General features: G+C 38.3%; 1 protein-coding gene across 5 annotated transcripts in view; it reads left to right on the top strand.

The window, feature by feature from the left end:
• LOC119655752 (1-phosphatidylinositol 4,5-bisphosphate phosphodiesterase) overlaps positions 1-14,325 on the top strand; it is a 317,000-nt gene that overhangs the window by 293,517 nt on the left and 9,158 nt on the right. For all 5 annotated transcript variants that reach the window (XM_038061808.1, XM_038061805.1, XM_038061809.1 and 2 more), the window contains 9 exons: positions 543-779; positions 1,097-1,263; positions 1,319-1,529; positions 1,613-1,706; positions 1,773-1,937; positions 1,996-2,380; positions 4,624-5,686; positions 5,883-6,086; positions 6,152-6,308. In XM_038061808.1, coding sequence (XP_037917736.1) covers positions 543-779; positions 1,097-1,263; positions 1,319-1,529; positions 1,613-1,706; positions 1,773-1,937; positions 1,996-2,380; positions 4,624-5,686; positions 5,883-6,086; positions 6,152-6,308 — 2,683 coding nt within the window. The remainder of the gene's footprint in view (positions 1-542; positions 780-1,096; positions 1,264-1,318; positions 1,530-1,612; positions 1,707-1,772; positions 1,938-1,995; positions 2,381-4,623; positions 5,687-5,882; positions 6,087-6,151; positions 6,309-14,325) is intronic.

Below are 14,325 nucleotides of genomic sequence, written 5' to 3' on the forward strand. Positions count from 1 at the left end.
TCTGTAGGCTCAGTTGCAATCAGTTCTTGAAAGGTGCATGAGAAAAAATGTCCTGCATGACCTTTTCTCTTGTCCCGTATAATTTAAAAATGAAGTCTGTATTGTTGAATTCACCTGAAGAGATTAAACGGTATGACTTAACTTGACTTTGATGCAGAGCATACCCACGAGATCCACGAGATGTAATCAGAAACCTAGTTCTTCAATCAACGGTAAGGTAACTGTATTCAAGAAATTGAAAATCTCGAGATTAGCTGTTGTTACCTAGCTAATAACCAAGTATGAGGGTAAGGTTTGAGGACTTATACTCCCCCACTATCATGCTAAACATTTGTTTAATTAAGGTAAGGACATGCAAATCGCTTATATGAATATTAATAGTTTGTTCGTTTGCCTGTTATTTGTGTCCACGTGTACTTTTATTTGAGTGCTTTGGCTATAATATAGATAATAACGGTATCAACTAAACATGTGAAAAAAACTAATGAAATAATGTTCAAGCACCATTAAAGTATCTAACAAATAAAATATTACTTTTTCAGTTGGATGCGTTTAGGATTTCTGGTAGACGCAAAAGGCAGAGTCCCCGTTAAAGTTGTAGCAAAAACATTTGCATCTGGAAAAACTGAAAAATTAGTATATCAAGGGCTTGCCGAAGTCGGGTTGCCAGCGGAAAAAGGAGCGACTATGACAAGAGAAGAATTTACTTTTGATAAGTTCTATGCTCTATACCATAAGATTTGCCCGCGAAACGACATCGAGGAATTATTCAATACAATGTAAGTTTGTTATTGTTAAGAGAAATATTGCTCCGGAGTTGAACTAAATAACGTAAGTATGGAAAGGAGCATATTAGCCCGTTAAAAATAGACTCCCATTAAATACTTATGCTCTTTGAATTAAGGCCCAGAAGAAATTATAAAGTTTTCATAGTGCATACGCAGGCCGAGGGTTCTAGGTGCTATTCAGAATATTTGAAAATATTTTTATAAACTGTGTTCTGTGTTCGTTAAAAAAAACCTGATTTTAACTTATCGTGAAAGAAAAGTAACTATCAGCAAATCATCTTAATAAATTCTTTCATTTTTTCACACAGAACGAAAGGAAAAGGAGATTCCATAACGCTACCACAATTTATTCAATTCTTGAATGAGAAACAACGAGATCCTCGTCTCAACGAAATTTTATATCCACTCTATGATGAAAAACGAGCCGTGGAAATCATAAATGACTACGAATTGAATGAAGAAAAGAAAAAAGCTAGTAAGTGTGCTGCCATAATTTTTATCTTCAGTTCTTAACACGACCTCATTTGTAGATGAATTAACAATGGATGGTCTGAAAAGGTACCTTATGTCTGATGAAAATGCACCTGTGTTCCTGGATCGATTGGACATATACATGGACATGGACCAGCCTCTAGCGCATTACTACATCAACTCTTCACATAATACGTATCTGTCGGGAAGACAATTTGGTGGTAAAAGTTCAGTAGAAATGTACAGACAAACATTGTTAGCAGGATGTAGGTAAGGAAATAATATCGATCCCAGAAACTTTCATCCCTAGCAAAATTCGAAATGAAATATACTTGCTTTTGGTTTATGTGTAGATGCGTGGAGTTGGATTGTTGGAACGGCAAGGGTGAAGACGAAGAGCCGATTATCACCCACGGAATGGCTATGTGTACTGAAATTCTGTTTAAGGTCATTTACAGATTTATACTTTAGAACTTGCACTGCATTAAATCAATTCTTAATCTGTCATTTTAGGATGCAATCATCGCGATCCGAGACTGTGCATTTGTCACATCTGAATATCCAGTGATCTTATCTTTCGAGAATCATTGTAACCGAGCCCAGCAATATAAATTAGCAAAATACTGTGATGATATTTTTGGTGATCTTTTACTTAAGGAACCTTTACCTGAACATCCCGTAAGTTCACAGCAAATAACTAAAGCAAACTCTGGAAATTACTTCTCTCTTTTTTCAGCTTGAGCCAGGGGTACCTCTCCCACCGCCTTCAGCACTTAAGCGAAAAATTCTCATTAAGAATAAACGAATGAAGCCTGAAGTTGAAAAAGTCGAATTAGAATTGTTCCTAAAGGGTGAATTGAAAATCGACGAGAATGAACCAAACGAAGACGCCTCCGCAACCAAGGCACCTCCCGCCGAAGCACCACCACCAGAACCTGTTGCAGCAACACCCGATGCAGCCGCCGCCCCAGGAGCAGAAGGTGCTGAAGGAGCCGAAGGAGCTGGAGGGGAAGCAGCTGCAGCTAACTATACTGGATCAACAACAAATGTCCACCCCTTACTCTCGTCCTTTGTCAACTATGCCCAGCCAGTTAAATTTCAAGCCTTCGATATATCTTTACGTAAGCAAATCATTTATAGATATGAATGTGTCCCATCGTTTGTTCTGTGATCATGTCAAATAAGATAAGATAATAATCTCGCAGAGAACAGCTCCATCCTATTCCGCTATGTTTAGTGCAGTCTACATCTTACTGAACTTGAACTACACTCCAGTTTGAAAGCCTCCGTCGTATTTTTTTGGAAATTTAAGTTGCCAACACTCCTTCTTCTCCAATCACCGTTAACATTGCTGTTCTTTCGACTACTACCCATGACAGAATACTAATTTGTAATAGGGTTACCTCTGGTAGTCTAGGTCAGGCATTTTTATGCATCTGAATACGGAAAACCATCACACCACTATACCTGGACAATTTCAACATCCTCTTTCACTATTCTAGATGTATTTGAATGTTTGCTTTCCTTACAGAGTTTCATGGATTTTCTTCAAAGTCCGTTTTTTTCTCGTGCTATCAGCCTTATGATTGCCAACCTCCGTTCTTTATGCCAATTTCATACTCACGTTCTGGATGTGACACTCCTATTATACCCAGAGAAGGATAGCTTCAGCAACTGTATACTTCAACATTATATGAATCACGAGTAAAAAGTCGTAAAGTGTTCCTTAGTCCTTCATTTTTGAAAACTTGCTGGCTACGGAAAAGTAGTTAATATTATTAACATTAGCCAATTTTCATGGATACTCTTCTTAATGGAACTCTATAGCTCTTTATAAAACCTATTCCGAAAAGTTAAAACTCACATCTTTTCGAAAGTTCGCCAGAATTCAATTCAATAGATTCAATAGAGAAGCCGAACCTTAATGAAACATATACCGTGGATGTCAAATAAAGGGATAGTGGCCACTCTTCAAGTGAATTTTTTTTATCAATATCTTACTCATTTATTTTGAAATACTGCACTAAGTGAGAAGTAGGTGAAGTACTGAAAAAACAAGTATTATAAATTTGAAGGAAAGAGAAAATTCCCCCCGTTCCTGGAACTTTCTCGGACGCCTAGAATCGAATTTTCAATTAAAAAACAAAGATAATAGGGAGGCCGGGTGTTGTTCACCCCGAGTGCGCGTAGTTTTCACCCCAGGCCCTAATATCTTCTAATATCTTAATTTTCAGAAAACCACTTAAGGGGGTCTTTCCGTGTGGAAGCCGTTTTTTTCGGTCTTTTTAGAAATTTTTGTGAAGAACTGGATAAAGATACAAATACGAATTTTTTACCATATATTTATTAATATCTTGATAATCCGTAATAACTTTTCCAGCTCGACAACATAATTCATTATTATAATACAGAGTAGTTTATACACTCTTCTCCAAAAAAGGTGTTTTTCTGGTGCCACGCTAGAGGGCGCTACGATCATCTTAAAGAAAAAAGTAAACGGCATTTTAACGTCAAGACTCAACTACAGTCCGGAAACTAGGATTATTAAAAAATATTAAAAGCTAAAGTTTTGGTGCCGTGTTAAACTCTTTTTTTGTGAATTTTGGTGTTTTTTTAAGGCTTTTTTAATGAATAAAAAAAAACTACTGAATGAATCGCAATTATCTTAGTTTGCGGACCGTAGAAATATGTTCTGAATAAGTCGTGAAAATTTCCAAGAATTTCGTTGGATAGGTTTTGGGCTATGGTGGCAGCCGATTTTCAATATGCAGTTTCGAGAAAAACGCATTTAAAAAGTAGAATGCGATTTTTAGCCATAAAACCTTAACTGACCATTAATCTGCTATACCTAATCTATAAATCTTCGATTTCTTTAATAAACACATGTACAGTCCTAGCTTCAATTCTTCTCCTTTTAGTGAAGTCATTCGGACCGATAAACACGCGCTTCATTCCGGCGATGGGCATAAATCTGGCATGTGACTTATTACGTGTTTAACACTACAATTTCCGAATGACTTCGAATATCAAAAAATCACTTTGCCCATATATTCTACACTATATCTAGATACAATTGATGCCAAAACAAAAAAGAATTCGATTCCGCAGATCCGACACACGGGATGACCCCCTTAAGAACATTAATAACTACATGATGATTATGTTGAAATAAAAACCAATTTCCAAGGAACGAAGCTGAAATATGTGATCGAAGAATATTAACGAGAAATTTGCGATCCAATTAGAGATAGTCTAACCTTTGTTATAAGTTATTATGTTATGGATCTATAAAAACGTCTACATCGTTTGCATATGTACTAGGAAGTGATGTTATATTTCTAAATTTATTCATTCTACTCCACAGAAAAGAACATCTATCATAATATGTCATCGTTCGCTGAAACTGCTGGCATGAATTACCTAAAACAACAAGCCATCGACTTCGTCAATTATAATAAGCGTCAAATGTCCCGCATTTATCCGAAAGGAACACGTGCTGATTCCTCAAACTACATGCCCCAAGTGTTCTGGAATGCCGGCTGCCAGATGGTATCACTGAACTTTCAAACATCCGATTTACCAATGCAACTCAATCAGGGAAAATTTGAATACAACGGTAACTGCGGCTATCTCCTTAAGCCCGATTTCATGCGACGACAAGATAAAGATTTCGATCCCTTCGCTGATGCACCAGTGGACGGTGTAATCGCAGCTTCATGTGCGGTACAAGTAATCGCCGGTCAGTTCTTGTCTGACAAAAAGGTGGGAACATACGTGGAAGTGGACATGTACGGTCTACCTTCTGATACTGTAAAGAAAGAATTCCGAACAAGAATGGTTCCAGCAAACGGCCTAAATCCTGTATATAATGAAGACCCATTCCTTTTCCGAAAAGTCGTATTGCCAGATTTGGCCGTACTGAGATTCGGTGTGTATGAAGAAAACGGCAAGTTGATTGGTCAACGTATACTGCCGTTGGACGGTTTACAGGCTGGCTATCGACACATCTCCCTAAGAACTGAAGCCAATTTCCCAATGTCTTTGCCAATGCTGTTCTGTAACATCGAACTGAAAATTTATGTACCTGATGGATTCGAGGACTTCATGGCTATGTTGTCTGATCCTCGAGGATTCGCAGGTGCAGCGCAAAAACAGCAGGACAAAATGAAAGAGCTTGGTATTGAAGAAACAGGCGGCGGAGCAGCACGTGATGGGATGAAAGAGAAGAAGGAAGAGGAGAAGAAAGAACCACCTTTAGTGTTTGAGCCGATTACTTTAGAATCACTCAAGCAAGAAAAAGGATTCCAAAAGACTGCTAAAAAACAACAAAAGGAATTGGAGGCTTTGAAAAAGAAGCATAGCAAAGAACGAATGAGCATGCAAAAAAGTCAAAATTCTGCAATAGATAAATTAATAAAAGGCAAAAGGTGAGTGTCACGGAAGGAATCCGTTTTCGTCATATTTGGCAATAGTGATAGAAGTAGTTTTAGATAAACAACTTGTCGGCAAGTAAATAGGAATGAACAACAAAAAACACATTAATTGTACCTTTCAAGCCGAATGCCTCTATTTTTTATTTGTTTAAAATTTAATTCTTACTCATTTATAATACAACAATTGCAGCAAAGATGAGATTCGATCAGACCAAGCGATTCGAACAGCTATCACCGAACAAACAAACCAGTGGACTGAAATGATCACTCGCCATAAGAAGGAAGAATGGGATCTTCTACGACAGCAGGTGCAGGATCAACAGGAAATTCTAAAAAAACTCATGGAACAAGTGCAAACCAGTCAAATGAAACAACTGGAAGCCAGACAGGAAAGGTAGAATACCAAGTTGACTCTTTCTCTTTCATGTGAAAAAAGCTATTTCTTTTCTACTTTTGCAGAGATATGAAAGATTTGAATACTAAACAAGCCAAAGTATCCGTAGAGACTGCCAAAGAGGTTGCTAATGACAAAACATTAAAGACCAAAAATGAGAAGGATCGTCGACTTCGAGAGAAAAAACAAAATAATATCAAACGATTTATGGAAGAGAAAAAGGTAATAGAAAACTTACATGTATACTTTCTCTCTGAACAGATCCAAAACAATTTAGTAAGTTAAAGTATCTACCCTAGACTTATAAAGGAGGAATATATAGCGAAGGGTTTCAGCACAAAGAAGTAACTAGCCAATAGGAAGATTGCCTAATTTGCTATCTTCTCTACATAATATCCTCTCGAATTTGATGATGCTATCTTTTTGCAAACTAAAAGCATGTCGGATATTTGCCATGAGTGAGTAGCTTGTGTGTTGTATTTTACGCTCAATATTGCCTACTCCTGCGACTTACTGCTGTGTCGATATTTGTCCTCGGACTTCGGATGTGAAAGGGCTTCCCATTTAATTTTTTATTTATTTAGTTCTGAGTCCGCTATCTACCTGATGACCGGACCAATTACAGAGAACATTTCTTCCTCTGTTTTGGACTAGCACAAAATTTTTCAAAACAAATAGGCGAGTTTCGGTTTTGTAACCACTGCTCTCAGGGTAGAGATGAGACAGCACCTTATATAACATGCAAGCTGGTATTATCATAGAGCAGAATGAGTTAGCCTTGTAGATTGAGTTTTTTTAGTTGAATAGCCTCATTTACAGAATCGTCTTTCTCTTTAGCCTCGGTCGCAGAGTCGGCTCGGCTAGATCAGATTCCCTACTTTTCTCGGCTATATACGTGTGTTGTCCAAGTGCGTGTTCGAGGTGGAAAACAGGCATAGCCTCTGAACACTCGGACCGTAATGGTATATTGTACTCGACTCCCTCGTCTAACGGAATGTACCAGACACGTTTATGTACGGAGGATTTCCGTAATCGGATGTTACGCTACCCAATGCCACTCAAGAACGTCAGCACAAAAGGAACACCATCTGACTGGCAAGAAAGTACCATTGTTCCAACATGGAAAAAGAAAGGTAGTCCAGCAGAATGTTCAAATGACCGTCCGATCCGATTACTTTCCCATACCATGGAGATTTTTCAACGCATTCTTGAAAACCGTATTCGCAAAATCGTTGAAATAACCGTGAGTCAAGCCGAATTTGTCAAAAACTTCGTAACTACTGACGCAATACACGCTGCGCGGTTACTCATGGAGAAACACCGTGAGAACCATCGCCCTCTTTACATTGCATTTCTGGATATAGAGAAAGCGTTTGACCGTGCTCCACACGAACTGATCTGGTGTGCTCCACGACAACACTTAGTACCAGAAGAACTCGTGCGCTGGGTTCAATTGCTCTACCACGATCCGAAAACTAAAGTTCGAAGTGTGGCGGGTATATCAAAACCGTTTCGTGTCTCTGTTGGTGTTCATCAAGGAAGGGCTCTCTCACCACACCTCTTTGTTCTTGTTATGGACACCGTCACACGGGATATCCAACGTCCAGCACCGTATTGCTTTATGCAGATGATGTTTTCCTAGCATCTGATAGCAAAAATGATCTCGAGCAACTTGTCCAAAAATGGAATGATCGCCTCATGCAACACGGTCTCAGATTGAATCTAAACAAAACTGTCAGCGACAGTGATCTGCCCAGAACTGAGCGATTTAAATACCTCGGATCAACGCTATCAGCCAATGCAACCTGGATGAAGTGGCATTCGACAACTCGTGTTCTTTGTGATGGAAGGATCAACAAACGTCTCAAGTCTAAAATTTATCGCAATGTCGTCCGTCCTGTCGCCCTCTAGGGTTCTGAGTGTTGGCGGACTCTAAAAGACAATGCTCAGAGGCGGCGGTGAGGAAGACGGGGCGGCAACCCTGTCGGCTGAACCGAAACCAAGTGAGCGAGGAGAGCCTCCATAGTGGTGGCACCGGGAGATGCTGTACTCACTTTGGCTTGCCGGCCGTGATGCAGTAGGCGAATGCTCCAAAGGCCTATTCAGGGCGATCAGATCAGTGGCAATTTGGTCCCGAAACCTCACAAGGGGTATACTGCACTTGGTATAGACTGGTACCGTTGTTGTTTATCACAGCGGGGCTCTGATTGTGGTCACAAAATCAATCCGTGTCTTATGCGATCATTATGTGATTGTGAAAAAGTTGCGAGAGAGGCGTCTTCGATGATATGGTCACGCAATTCGTGCTAAGGAGAATTCACTTGCCAAGATTGGTCTGAACATCGAAGTCAATGGTAAACGATCAAAAGGCAGGCTGAGACAACGGTGGCTTGATACGTTGGATGGGGATTTAAAAGCCTCGAGATTGCACCCAGATCAGGAATTCGATAGAGCCAAATGGCAAAACCGATCACGATGAGCCGACCCCGGTTGTGAACGGGACATAGGCTGAAGAAAAGGAAGAAGAAGATGTGTACATAGGCGGAGCATACACATAACAAATACTCTGTAGATTCCACTGCCTCATTACAGGATGGACACGTATCATCTCTTAAAATTTCTATTCTGAACAAATGTCCAGCTAGTACATTATGACCAGTCACAATGCGCACAATACCTAATGCCCCAAGTCTTCTTGCTTTTCGACAGAATGAAATTTGCATTATGCTCAGTGTTGTCAGAAGCGGGCAAATTCTGGTTCCTAAAAATGGGGAAAGAGTATATTTATATGAGCGGGGTTATTTTATATATTTTATGATGTGATGGGCTGCATTCACTGAAACTACTACTTTGTGTTTGGGATTTTCCGGAAATTTTAACCTATTTCACGAAGTGAGACAGCGAATCGTTAATAGTTTAACTTTCCGGTCACTTTGTCATTTAGCAAAACGTGATATTAATTTCGTTACGGTTTCTGTTAAAGAGTACTGAAAAGTACATATTTGACTAAAAAGGTACTGAAAAATTCAAAAGAGTACTGAGGTACTGATGAACTTCAAAAAATACTAAATTTAATACTAAAAACTCTTTGGTTCTGACTGAGACAGTTTGGTGTGTATAGCAGTATTGAAGCTCTGCCATCTATTGTTTTGGGACGCTTATTCCCGATTTTTGCTGGTTCCCGTCGGGACATAGAGGAAATTGAATGCTCTTTTGCTAAAGTATCCGAGATTTCATTTCCCTCTATATCGCAAAATAGTTCCACCGTATTGAATCTAGAAACAGAATTCATTCGATTTCTTTATTCCTGGACAGTTTTCGAGATTATCGTGCTAATACCCAGACACACAGTTCTCTGCAGTGAGGCTAGTTTACAGCGAAACACGCTCGTGTCACCTTAGCACATCACTCTACGCATATCGACTTAATGATAACAACATAGATATATCCACATTAGTACATGTGGTTTTTCTACCTAGAATGCTCCTAGATGTTTCACCTCGTCGGAGAGCATAAAAACCAAAATCATTCAATTTCCTCATTTTTGTAAATATACTCGCACATGACCATCTTCAACAGTCGTTAAGGTTTAGCGTGAAACAAAATCATATTAGAATCGATTCAATGTCTGTCTGTCTGTCGATCTGTCTGTTTGCCTACAACACCCAATTTATTGGGAAATGGCTGAGGCTATTATCACAAAATTTGGTGAGAATATGTGGTCTATGAATCCATTTTATAGCAAGTAGCGCCACTTTCGGTTGAATTTAAGGAGAGGAGCTCTATATACAGCCAAAAGGGAGTGTAACATTTTTTTCACAGAATCTGGTCATGTGAGGTATCAAGTGAAATGGTTGGATAAGTACTTTTCGAAACTTATTTCTGATATCAGGGGAATCAGGGATCAAAGCTTATGCCCCGAAAAGCGAAACAGGTCTCGTTCTCAGAACTTATCCAAAACTATCGGAAAATCTGAAAAAAATCACAATACATTCCATTCCGACCCCTGCTCAAATAAAATTATTAATAGCATATTACCATGTTTTTAAAATTTACCCGAAACTTAAGTTCGTCCTAGAAGTACAATATTTACACTACCATTATAAGTAATAATAGAATGCACAAGTTTGAAAAGTTTGAAGGAAATGCAGTTATTATTAACAAAGTTATAAAAGGCGAACATTTTGTATTTCACATGAATTTATCGCAATCTAAGACGTTTATGACGTCATCGTCATATGAACTCTTATATTTATACTCTTCATACTCGAAGCGTCTAGTTTCCAACATACCAACCTGTTTTCTTACTTTGGTACTGTTATTATTGGAACTTGAATAATAAATATCTAAAATTTAATTTGAGAAAACAAAAAATAAATCAAAAGTAAACTGTTCCCTCCCCTTTGCTGAATCTCACCTTCCATCTAATGTTCTATTGACTCCACTAAATTTATGACGAATTTTTTCGCTGGAGTGACGTATTCTTTTTTTTTTAATTCATCCCATGAATGCTCAATTGGATTAAGGTCTGAGCGTCGAACTGATCATGGCCTTATAAGTGCATTCATCTCCTCCAAATACCAGCGTACAACAGCAGCGGTGTGCGGTTTTGTGTGGTTCTCCATGGAAATAAAGTTCTTACTGATGAATCCCGGAAAAGACATGATGTATTCCTTTAATGCCTCTTCGAGATAGTATTGCGTATTAAGTCCACGTGATTCGCAGCCGCTACTTGACCTTGTAATGAGATGCAGAACGACGTAAATAGTTCTAAAAATCTCCAATATAGTCGTACTCGACCCATTCATTTCCTTGCAGGCACATGCTGCATTGGTGTGACACTAAGCCAACAGCGCATTGCTTAATCATGCAATTCGCATGTGCTCGAGGGAAGAGGAGGCAAGCTTGACCTTGGGTGCCCATCAATTTTAGGCCATCCATGGACTGTGAAGCCCCCTTAAGCTAGATATCTCCCTAATATCCACCGATTGAGTGGTGCTGTACCAGTTGAACTGCCTTCAAATGCCGATTTCTCAATAACATCGTGACTACATAACACCCACGTCACCTTCTATATAGGTTCCAGTCTGTTGATAAATCTGGTACACACATCGAACGGAGTAGCGGCTTAAATTCAGATGTCGAGCAACTTCATTTTGATTTTACCAAGATTCCATAAGTGCAAGCAGCTTTGTAGCATATTGTATCCATTCTCCTTCTAATGACGATGGAATCAATACACTAATGTACAGGCTAAGTACTAAAATGACAATCCTATAAAAAAAATAGGGTTTTATACATAAGTAAGGCCTGCAACCCTTGCTACGTGAATTGAGCGATTACGGGGGGTGGTCTTCGTCTGATGATATTGTATGGTTTTCGAGGTTCAAAAGCGTATGTTTATATACTTTTCGAAAGCCTACCCTGTATACTTTGAAAATACATACGTTGTATTTTAAGGAAAAATCCAATAAAACCAATATTGATATCTGAAATTAAAACAAAAACACTGCGACTCAAGTATAATACCATTGTGGTTTTATGTGGATTTACTGCAAGTTTATGCCTGGAAAACCAACTGTCAATCAAATCAACAGCGCGTTGTATATTTTTACATATCATTCCCACATCAACCTTAGGTATGTGTTGGCAAATTTTGCAGTTCGCATAGTAGTGAATCGATCACTATACTCAACAAAAGTGGCGTAAACATGCACTCAACAGTTTCCTCTGTGGGAAAACATGAATCTGGTCAATCAAAATCGATGCCTCACCCGCGACTAGAAGTTTGTAAACCGGTTGCACCTATCTTCATGTATTTTGGACAATCTTAGGGTATGTTATTAATGAACTACTATAGGCTGCCCCACCACGAAAGGGGGTGTCCGAGGGGAGACGTTAACGACATTGGTATTTGTATTGGTATTTATTCCAATTAAAATTCGCAATAATAATAATTAAAAAGGGTCCAACAATTGCATAAGAGTAGGGGAAATATTTATGAGTTTTAGTTGATACAAATGTCCGTAAAATCCTCCAATCTCAAAGTAATTTACTAAAAAAAAAGTATCCGCAAACTTTCCTGGAGTATTCAGCCAGGTATAAGTAAAACGTGGATTATATAAAAAAATATACTATAGGATTGAGCCTGATTTTTATTGAGTCGTAGTTTATTCTAGACTGACTAAATTTAATTACAACATTAACTTATTGCCTATGATTGCGATGGAAATTGATGTCAGCAATTTTTTAAATTTATTAAATTGCAATGCTAGGATAATGAATCGAAAAAAGTGCCGCCCTTGCATCAGCAATTATAAAAGAACTCGAGGTCCGCCGCTTGTATAAAAGCTATAGAAGGGTTTCTGTAGGCACTGTACGCAACTCAGTGATTCGAATTGACGAAAATATTAGATTTAGATTAGAAAAGTCTTAGGGTTTCGCATAAAGGGTATTTGAGAAGTCTCAGCTTTCTAGACGTGCTAATCCCTCTGAGTACGGGAATCTCAGCATCGATCCAAACATCTGGGTTACAATTGGTGAGAGCGGTGGGATTGAATAAACCCAAATGATAAAGTTCGTGAATTTAATAGGGGAATAGTTGGAACTTGCTGCAACGAAGATCAAAGTAGAACTACTAAACAGACTTCGCCAAGCTTTGGAGTCGCGAAACTTTCAAGGTAAATGTTTGAACTGCAATGCGGTGGGATTTAAGGCTGGAATTTGCCAGAATGCTAGATCTAATTCGGCGAAACCACATGATAAAGAGTGGAAGTCCATTTTTAGAGTTAGAGGAATATATGTAATTACTCGTGAGTAGAACGTTTGTATGAAAGTTGTAGCATGGGTCTCTGTTAGCACGTTACGCAATCCACCACCCCGTGTTGCGTGGCATCTCTGCGAGGTACGGAAAATCGTTGATATTATTTCCATCGTTCCACCGCTGTACTCATAATTGCACCAGTGCATTCGATTTCTCTATGTTCTTGGTAGCCGTACCAATCGACCCCGCTCCAAAACCCCTCGCAAAAAGTATTGAAGCTACCGTTTTTCGTTTACTAAAAGAACAATATTAGAACAATTAATTTCATTCCGCCTAAAACTGAGGCTCCCATTTATCAACCATATTGTAACTATTGCTTAATCCCCATTCTTTCCATCAGTTTGGATCGGCAGGATCGTCATGTAAAAAGTTTAATTTTGCAGGGTTCGTTCTGTATTGGAGTTGAATTATGAGTGCCATAAGATGAATTTTCCAAATATTTAGAAGTTCCAGTACTATCTCGAGATAATGGATCAGAGTAAAAATCGATCCCCAATAAACTGTAGACTTTAGGAAAATATAAGAAATAGAGACTAATTTAAGTATTCTCAAAAAACAGAATACTTACCTAACACAGCGCTTAGACCGCAGATAGACTGGCAACTGTTAATATTATTATACGTAAGCATTTGCCGTGGTTTCTAATATTCATTTTCACGAATAGATCTTTGGATGGAGGAACTAGCCACAATAGTGCAGCGAGACAACAAAGTTAATATTTTCCAAATAAATGAATATTTATTTAACATTTCGGTTTGCTATTAGTATTTAATATTTTGAAAACAATAAATTACATGATATATTGCGCAGTCCTAAGTTTTTTACCAATGGGTCAATTACACATGTTCAATATATCGCTTATCAGCGATATGAGCCCATCTGAATTACCGCACGTTTCATGCTCTGGGCATGTCACTTGGCACGATGCACTAATTCCCAGCCATACCCATTGTGAATATGGTCACTCATAAGTATTATAGTTTCTAATTAAAATTTATGAGTCTAGCTATTCGTCGATATGTTCGCGTTCTAGTAGACGCGGAGCAGACGAATTTTATGAATGGAAAGAATTTGTTTACTACTTGAGCGTATGATTTATTGAGTATCGGAAACAACTCGTACATTTATTTTTTTGAAGATTACTTTTGATGATTTTAAAATTTATAATACGTGTTTCTTATCTGGGTTACATCGAGATGGAATGACTTGCAATTTTTATGGATTTAAATCGATTTGTCTGATTTGGTGTAATTGACACTTTGATAATATTGTACCTATATACTACAAGAATATGCATCACACATGCCATGTATAGGAATCTGACCAATATGATCATTCACTGTTCAAAACCATAAAAAAGTTCTGCACCATAACTCGAAGATACGGAATATATGTACTTTAGGATTTGAAAGTTGA

This window comes from Hermetia illucens, chromosome 4 (assembly GCF_905115235.1).
Source record: "Hermetia illucens chromosome 4, iHerIll2.2.curated.20191125, whole genome shotgun sequence".
Lineage (NCBI taxonomy): Eukaryota > Metazoa > Arthropoda > Insecta > Diptera > Stratiomyidae > Hermetia > Hermetia illucens.